The sequence below is a fragment of the Rhizopus delemar genome, genomic scaffold (genome assembly GCF_000149305.1).
Source record: "Rhizopus delemar RA 99-880 supercont3.4 genomic scaffold, whole genome shotgun sequence".
In the NCBI taxonomy this organism is placed as follows: Eukaryota; Fungi; Mucoromycota; class Mucoromycetes; order Mucorales; family Rhizopodaceae; genus Rhizopus; species Rhizopus delemar.
Genome location: NW_027137830.1, coordinates 2480902 through 2490082, shown reverse-complemented (window position 1 = coordinate 2490082; position 9181 = coordinate 2480902). Strand labels below are relative to the sequence as shown.

General features: G+C 33.8%; 2 protein-coding genes across 2 annotated transcripts; both read left to right on the top strand.

Annotated features, from left to right (window-relative positions):
- Nucleotides 1–4365: 4365 nt before the first annotated feature.
- On the top strand, nt 4366–4956 carry RO3G_06432 (uncharacterized protein; the record flags this gene model as incomplete). The annotated part of the gene is made up of 4 exons (XM_067661022.1): nt 4366–4423; nt 4609–4687; nt 4867–4891; nt 4933–4956. The coding sequence occupies 4 exons, from the start codon at nt 4366–4368 to the stop codon at nt 4954–4956; spliced, it is 186 nt and encodes a 61-aa protein (XP_067517123.1).
- A 1426-nt stretch (nt 4957–6382) lies between these two features.
- Nucleotides 6383–6868, top strand: RO3G_06431 (uncharacterized protein; the record flags this gene model as incomplete). The annotated part of the gene is made up of 1 exon (XM_067661021.1): nt 6383–6868. One exon carries the CDS (start codon nt 6383–6385, stop codon nt 6866–6868), a length of 486 nt encoding a protein of 161 aa, XP_067517122.1.
- Nucleotides 6869–9181: the final 2313 nt, after the last annotated feature.

Genomic DNA, 9181 nt, shown 5'->3' with positions numbered 1-9181 from the left:
TGCTGATGGAATTGAATTGCCTGAATGGCATTACCGCATGCCAACCCTCTTTGCATTGACAGAAGCTGTAGATTTGAAGTTTGACCTTGGTTTGTATGCTCCGCATATAAATTTATCTAGCAAGGAGAATTACTACTGGGATCGTGCTGTGCTTTTTCTAAGTCATTATGGTCTAAGCGATACTTCGGTAGAGCCTTTTGTCAACTTGATCCTGCATGAAGTCCTATGCAAATTTTCAAAATGGAACAAGTATTGCAAGGATAAACGATCATATCAAACACTTATGGCATATGGCTCCAACTTTTTTTGTGATAAAGAGTATCTAAAGGACATTTTAAAGGTATCATCTTAAACATTTGAGTAGTTTTTTAGCTAAATCTTTGATAGAATGATCATTATACCTTAGCAAAAACCCCTCACGTAAGAAGACAAATAGAGGACCTACTCCTTCCTGGATATGGTCAAATATTAGAAAATCCTGAGTCTGTTGCTTTTCAACATGCATCAAGTTCATGGAAATTGTTACAAGCTCGGGCATGCTACATTATACTATGCATTAACAACCCACATTTAAAATCAGACTTCATCAGATTTCGCCTAGCTATGCTCAAATATATCTATGAAAACTTTGAGTTTATCCCAAAAATTGCAAAGGACAGAATATGGACTGTAAAAAAAGGGCTACTGTTTTATGAAATTTAATTTTTTTATGTATATTATGTCTTTTTATGCTTTTTCTTCTTTTATTTTCAATATGCAATAAATAACAATAAACACCCATCAATATGTATTATTCCTTCTTTTAAATCTTTCATTGTCTCTCTCACTTATAGCCATTTTTTTGATCCAACGAAACATCTTGGTAGCCACTGTGTAGCAGACATCATGCTTTAAACGAAGAGCGTTGTTGTTGTCCTTTATAGTTTATGTTGTCATTTGCCTGTAGATCCGTTGGACATAAGCACCTTCTAATACGTCACATTAACTATAATATGTTTTCATGAATTGGAAAAGGCAAACATGAACTATTGTAAAGCGACCAGTTGTATCAAAAGTATAGTGAGCTGCGCTATGTCGCGCTACGTAAGTTATAACCATCTAATTGTTAACATTGTAACACGCTTCTAGTTTGAGAGAAGCTATTGTAACCACGATGGTTTCTATACAACGCCTACAACAGTAGATGAAAGAATATGAGCAACCTTTTTGTGGTAGGGGCATTTTTTACTCCAACCAAAAGCCCAATGCAAACTGCTGGCTTGAGCCCCAAGTATCATATCTTTGAGGTAGTATATCCCATTGCAGTAAAGATTTCATGTATTATCTCTGAGAATGGAGGGAGGGATGAGGATGCGAATTTAAAAATTTGGCTTTGGCCAGCATGAATTACGACTGGTGACTATAGGCTTGCAATTAAATTAGCAAAAAGGAACATGAAAGACCACATAAAGTACTTGACCAAGACTGTGATCATTGTTCGTTACATATGTACGCAAATACAGCTTCAAAGTCCTTGGCCGCTTTTGTTAGTTCAACTTTTCATGCTCTTCTTAATTGATATGCCTAAATCTATATCGATAAATAACCAATTCAGAATAGAGGCCGCACTATTTGACAACCGAGGCTAAATGATATTTCGCATCATCATCGTGTGCATTTCAGTAAACTTAAACGATATACTAGATAGCTTTTTTCAAAGTCATATCTGTAAAATAGTAAACATACTTTTGACTCTGTTGCTGCAAAAGATTATACTATGCTACAAGTCAATACTAAAACTTTTACTGTATATTAGAATGCAGAACAGTGCACAAAAGATTAAACTAGGACTGACAAAGCTACGTACTCCAAAATTTAGAATGATAGGATCAGCATTTATCATCCTAGATAGTCTAAGCAACTGTCAACCCCAAAAGTAAGTAGACGAAAGACAGTTGACTGGCTATTATTTCTGTTGTTCAACTTCGGATGCATTTATTAGATCATTGACAAGCTTTAACTTAATCATTTACTCATCATCATCCTTTTGTTGCCGATTCTATACTTTTGATATTGCTGCTCGCAAGGAATACAAACAGATGCCACTTTTTTATTTACAAATTGGGGTACTTTCGCAACATAAAGAGTTCTGAAATAAAGAATGGCTAATATCTTATATGGCTGCTATTACTTTTTACTTAACCTTTTTATGTCATTTACGGATTAAAAAATGGACAGCTACTTTTACATTAAAAACGTGCTCTATTTTCTCCTATATAAAAATTATCACTTCCTGTAGACAATGACACTAAAGGTAAGCAACTGTGAGTAGTAAATTTCCACAGTAGGTAGAAATTTGTAACCACTCCAATATGTTAAGTTTGAGTAGATAGGATTTAACACCGAGCCCAACTTGTTTTTATACCAATTCATCTTGCTCATTTCTACTGTCTTTTGGCATATCATGAAGACACAGTGCTATTGCTTTGGATTGTAGGTTTACAAATAAGTTTAGATGATGATAGGTCTTCCTAGTCTATAACTAATTTTGACAACAGCAGCTTACTCTTAAAATCAGCCTATACTGTTTTTTATTTATGCCTAAAATGCTTCAGTCATAGCTAACTCTTATCGCCTTAACTTTATAATCAGTCCAGATTACTCGTCATAACCTTAAAATCGATCTTTGATAAAAATATTCATCTCTTAGGATCAATGTTCTGTTCATGTTCCTTTACGTACGACATTTTTTGGTGGTAAAGGCATGTACCCATCATTGTTCCATGGTATGGCATGAAGATAATAACTAACATGTATACTTTATACTCCCTATATTACCTAATCTTTGGATAATATTTTTTAAGCCTTTAATTGAACTACTGATCAGGTTCTAACAATTCAATATATGCAAACTCGAGTGCTTTCAGTAAGCTTATACATACAGTATTTAGTACTATAGCAATTATTTTCTCTTAGCTTTTAAGTTCACGTAGCCTTATGCAGTTTATAATGCACAAATATGCATATACTTAGACAAGTACACATCTATCCCTAGCCAAGAAGGCCAAACAAAACCCTTCATACAAAAAATTGTCGTTTTCTAAATCTTATCAGGAAATCCTCAATGTAAAATGAATTTACTAAAGGACATTACATTGTGCTCTGCTTCAGGGGCTTGATCATTGCACCTTCAATCTTTTTATAGTAAGGAATACAGATCCCTATCTTCTAAACTAACATAAATTCTGGCTATGTAGCTAATTGATACTATTAAAGCTACCTAAGCTAAAGCATAGTGATGTATTTGGGTATATAACAACATAGAATACTTGGAATTTCCATGTCCCACTCCCAATAAAATACCGCCTAGACCGCATCCTGCCTGTCTTCCTTTTTATGAGAAAAAAGGTGAAACTGCAATTAATCCTTAAATTTAATGCAAAGGAAACATTTTTTTTCAACGGCATCTTTGTCAAGCTCATAAATTTAAGCTCTGAAAAGCTTTAAATGTAGCTTAGCCCCTTATATGAATCAACAAGACATTACCGGATATTGATTATTTATTTTTTAGTAAAATCATCGGTCCATAGAGAAATTCACAAAATTGCATTTATCTCTACGTCTATGCATGTGAAATGCATAAAGCTTACACCAAACGATAGAGAAAAAAATTAGCTTTTTGGCAGTATGCTTTTTGCAAAAAAGAAAAAAAATTTCGCAAAGATATTTAAAGTTTTGCTCAGATTTCTACTTTCTGAGTTTAAATTGCTTTCACAACAGAGCAACTCTGCTAGTTCTCAGTGGAAAAGCAGTGATCAAGTGTTGGATTTATTCTTAATCATTCATGCTGGCTTCGAAACCCATAACTTTATTGCTTAGAACACTTTAAATGTAGCTTCGCCTGTTATATACGCCTACAAGACATCGCCGAACATTGATTATCTATTTTGTAGTAAAATCATCGGTCCATAGAGAAATTCACAAAATTGCATTTATCTCCACGACCATACCATCAACATTTATGAAATTTGCATCAAAAGATGAAGAAAAAAATTAGCTTTTCATTGGTATGCGTTTTGCAGAGAACGAACGTATTTACATGGAGATATTTAAATTCTTGCTCAGTTTTTTATTTTCTGAGATTAAAAAAATTAATTTCAGAATAGCTCCACTAGCCTTTACCAGAAAAGCTGCTATCAAGATATTAAGCTTACTATCCGTCACTTACGCTGGTTTTGATGCATTCACGTAAAAGTTTATAAAGTTCCCTACAAATTAATGTAACATGAAAGGTGTTTTGTTAATTAAAACAGAAGAAATCGGTGCATAAACAAAGTAAGACAATAAAATAACTTTTTTTCTTGCTTTCTAGTTTTGTTTTATATAATGAACCAAGCACCAAAGGCACAAAAAGTAAAAAGGAAAGCTCAAGCGCTGGTCAAATGTAAGTTTATAACAACAAAAATAATAACGAAGTCTAATGTCGGTTTCTTTTTTTTTTCTTACATTAGGAATTCCTAATGGGACACATTCGGATGACGAACATGAACCTCATGGGCAAAGTTGTTCTTTTCAACATGATGAAACTATAATAATATCAAATTTATTCTGTTGCTTGTTGCTGAAAAGTTCTTTTTGGTAAAGAAAGTTGTCATTGCCCCACATCTCTAATGGCTAATGGTAAATTAAACCCATGTGCAAACATAAAGTAAGTAATGAACGAGTATAAGCTTAAAGATATATATTCTTTTATATTATTTGCCATAAAAAATAATAAAGTGGTCTATTTACTTGAAAAACAAAAAGTATTTGTATGTATTTGTTAATTATAACTGCCTTGTAACAAAATGTTAGCAGAGCTTCTTTATTATTTTATTCTTTTTAAAGCACACATGTATTCTTTTATTATAATGTAAAGACATTTGCATTTCTATAAAGTATATTTGTTGCTAGATTACTGTTTTCATTGAACAATGAACTTTCTATAGCTAGACTTTTTTTTTACGAAGTCTTTTTTTTAACCAAGTCTTTTTCTTTACCAGTTCAATTTTTTTTCATAAACATGACTATTTTGTTACGTTCAATAGCACGTTTATAATAACCTACGCTAAAAATCATAAATCACCTTCCTAATATGTATACTCCTAAGCAAAATAATCGCAAATTGCTTTTGATTTCCGCATTTTACTCTCAGAAATAAAGAAAAGAAAATGTCCGTCTTTCAACAATAGAGGGGAACAGGCTTACCAAAAAAAGATCATTTGAAAAAGCAAAGACGCTTTTTTAAAACGTGGATAACTTTATGGATATCTACCCTACAAATGAAATAAAAACATGTTAAATTTCTTTATTTTTTTCGCACTTGAAGCTTTCTTCGACATTCGAAAATGACCAATACATCGGGAGTTAATTTTTTTGCCCAAAACCATAACAATCTCTTAACCACGAAATGTTCAATCTAGCGACATGCTTTAACAAACCAATTCGAACAATTATTTGCAGTGACCAAAAGAATTCGAACAATTATTTGTTTTGGCCAAAACAACCTTATACGTTGTACTGAATACTCTAAAGTTCAATATTAAGTTAGACTTTTGTTTGACTTAGTGGCAAGGTTACGGTTGTTTTAGTTAAGAGAGGAGGGTTCGAAACTCATAGTGGTACTCAACCTTAGTTCTACCGTGCAATGCGGTTTTACATCCTTTAGCTATGAATGGGGTGCGGTTAGTGTTTCTACCCAAATTATGAAATTAAGCAGACAACCCAAGGATTTTAGGGTATAACCACAACTGTATTTACTGTAGCGTTCGCTGCGTACTCCTATTCAAAGGAACAATTCTACCGCATATCAGCATTTGGTGAGAGACATGGACAAGACTTCCAGCCAGACGAAGTATTCAAAACTTCAGAAAGCTTCATGAAGCACGTAGTAAGTGAAGATTCTACAACGTACATCAGGCTTTAGCTTATAATGATATATAGAACAGGAAGAAGCATTGTCTATCTTTGATGACATCTAAGTCATATGGGGTACGGCTTGAAGTGCGTTTCAAAGCAAGTAGCTGGGATACGCTCTATAATCGAACTATGGAGCTAGCCAAGTATGTTTTTAACATTGTATGTGTAAATATGCCAATGCTATTAGTTTAGGAACTCTCTTCCAGGACATATAAATTGGTACAAGTCCAAAGCTCTTTGGTGCTATGTCGAAAAGCGTCTGGATGCTTTAGTTGCCTTAGCAAAGAATATGAATAGCCAGAAAAATTGTCGCTATACAGCACGACAGCTAACAGGTGTAGCGCTCATTGCATTCATGCTTTCTTCCTTAGTTCACCGGCCTTCTGATCGTAGCTGGTGGAAGCCATTTTCCGATCAATTAAAATCGCATCGGTGCCGCAAGTCGATGGCTTTGTTTGTACCCGGTCTGTTTCAATTATCTGAGGATGGTTCCCAGTGGTCATGTGCTATTACTATGAAGCAATATCTCCATGATATATTCCATGAAGGTATTATTCAAGAGATACTGCATGATCATGACTACGTAGCCGAGTTGTCTGAGTGGCATTATAAATTGCCGATACTCCTAGAAAAAAATATCGCAGTCAACAACTTGAACCTCGACCTTGGTCTTTATGATCAATACATAGACCTAGTTAACAAAGTGAATTATCATTGGGACCATGCTGTGCTCTACGTAGGCTGCTATGGCTTGACTGATGCTTTGGTAGAGCCTTTTGTGAACTTGCTTATGCATGAAGTTCTATCAAAGTTCTCAAAATGGGACAAATACTGCAAAAATAAAGAATCCTACCAAAAACTTATGGCATATGGTTCAAACTTTTTTCGCGACAAGGAGTATCTGAAGGATATTTTGAAGGTATCATCTTAAACATTTGATTACTTTTTTAGCTAAATCTTTGAAAGGATGGTCATTATACCTTAGCAAAAACCCCTCATGTAAGAAGACAAATAGAGGACCTACTCCTTCCTGGCTATTGTCAAGTATTAGAAAATCCTGAGTCCGTTGCTTTTCAACACGCATCAAGCCCATGGAAATTGTTACAGGCTCGGGCATGCTATATTACGCTATGCATAAACAATCCACATTTAAAATCAGACCTCATCAGACTTCGTCAAGCAATGCTCAACCATATATATGACAAGTTTATGTTTATCCCAAAAATTGCAAAGGACAGAATCTGGACTGTAAGCAAAGGTCTACTCTTTTATGAAATTTAATGTCCTTTATGTATATTATGTATCCTATGTCTTTTTATGCTTTTTTATTTTTTTATGTTCAGTATGCAATAAATATCCATCAATATGTATTATTCCTTCTTTTAAATTCTTCATTGTCCCTTTGGTTTATAGCAATTTTTTGATCTAACGAAGCATCTTGCTAGTCACTGTGTAGCTGGCATCGTGTATTAAGCGAAGAACGTTGTTATTGTTTGTAGTTAAAACTGTTATTTGCTTAAAGAGCCGTTGGATGTAAGTGCATTCTACTATGCCATTTAATTATAATGTGCTCTCATGAATTGGAAAAGACAAAAATGAACTATTATAAAGCGACCAATTGTATCAAAAATATAGTGAACTGTGCTATCCCACGTTATGTAAGATTGTAAGTATCTAACTTTTGACATTGTAATACGTTTCTGGTCTGGGAGAAGCTGTTGTAATCGCGGTTGTGTCTATACAACGCTGTCAATAGTAGGTGAAAGAATATGAGCAACTTTTTTTCTAGTAAGTACATTTTGCACTGTATCAAAAAGTCCATATTGTAATAGACGAAGATAAAAAGAAATAAAAAAGCACCAAAACGATAATTACTTTGAGATACTTTTTATTCTTGATTATATCCAAGTTAAAGTTGTCCTTTTTTCAATCAGGATTTAGGTGGAATATTTATATTCTTTTGAATAATAATTCATGGGGACGATTGAGTTAAATCAATTGGTTCTTTCTTGATGTTTCATTCTGGATTGGGGCATTGTCATCATATCTTGTTCCATGGAATCTTATCTTGTATAATTATATTATAAATCGTTGTTCTAAGCTACTAGTGTTGCATTTATAAATAGTCATCCATGGAATCGTTGTTTAAGACGGCACTTGTATTTTGTTCCTGAATGGTTATTGGGTTTGAGTAAACTCGGTTACTAAATAAGTACAGAAAAACTGAAACCTAATAATGGAGACAACAGGAGCTATTAAGGCACCAATCGGATTATCGATAGGATTATTTCTCAATCATTCGTTTAGATCAATAAAGTTACTATGCAAGAAAAACAATATTCTATTCTGACATACATAGTCTCAATGCAACTTAATACATTGGATCATAAAAGAGATTATGCAACGACTCATTACTATAACAAGTTGGTATTATATATGCAAGACATTCATTACTCTTTATGATATAATTCATCGTCAGATCTTTATGATTCAACTATGCTAGTGTTGGAGATGTTTGGTTTATAGCATAATTTATTATTTTATTATGTCTACCTATAACACATATCACCTGTCGATTTGAGACTTTCGCGACATATCTCTACGGTTGCATATCCCGCTATAGTAAAGATTCATGTGTTAACTCTGAGAACTGAGGAGGGAACAAGGATGCAAATTTAAAAATTTGGCCTTGACTTGCATAAATTATGACTGGCGACTATGCGCTTACATTTAAACCCACAAAGGATATCATGGAAGGCAACATAATATACTTGACTAAGACTGTGAGCATCTTCCGTTACATATACAAGCCAGTGCAACTTCAGAAGTCCTTTTCCTTTTTGATTGTTTAATTTTTCATTTTGTTCTTTTTCGATATGTCAAAATCTATATCAATGGATAAACAATTCAACATAAAAGCTGCACTACTAGACAGTCGAAGCTATATGATATTGCACATGAGCATCGTGTGCATTTCAGTAAACTTAAAGGATATACGTGACAGCTTTTTTCAAAAAAGTCATATCTGTAGAGTAGTAAACATAGTTTTGACGTTGGTGCTGTAAAGGGAGTATACTAAGTTATACGTCAATACCAGCCATCTTACTCTATCTTATAATGAAGAACAGTAGTCAAAGATTAAGCTAGGATTGACAAAGCTACGTGTTTCCAAGTATAGAGTGATATGATCAGTGTTTGGCATCTTAAAAAGACTAGCCAATTGGTTAACTCTAAAAGTAGGTAG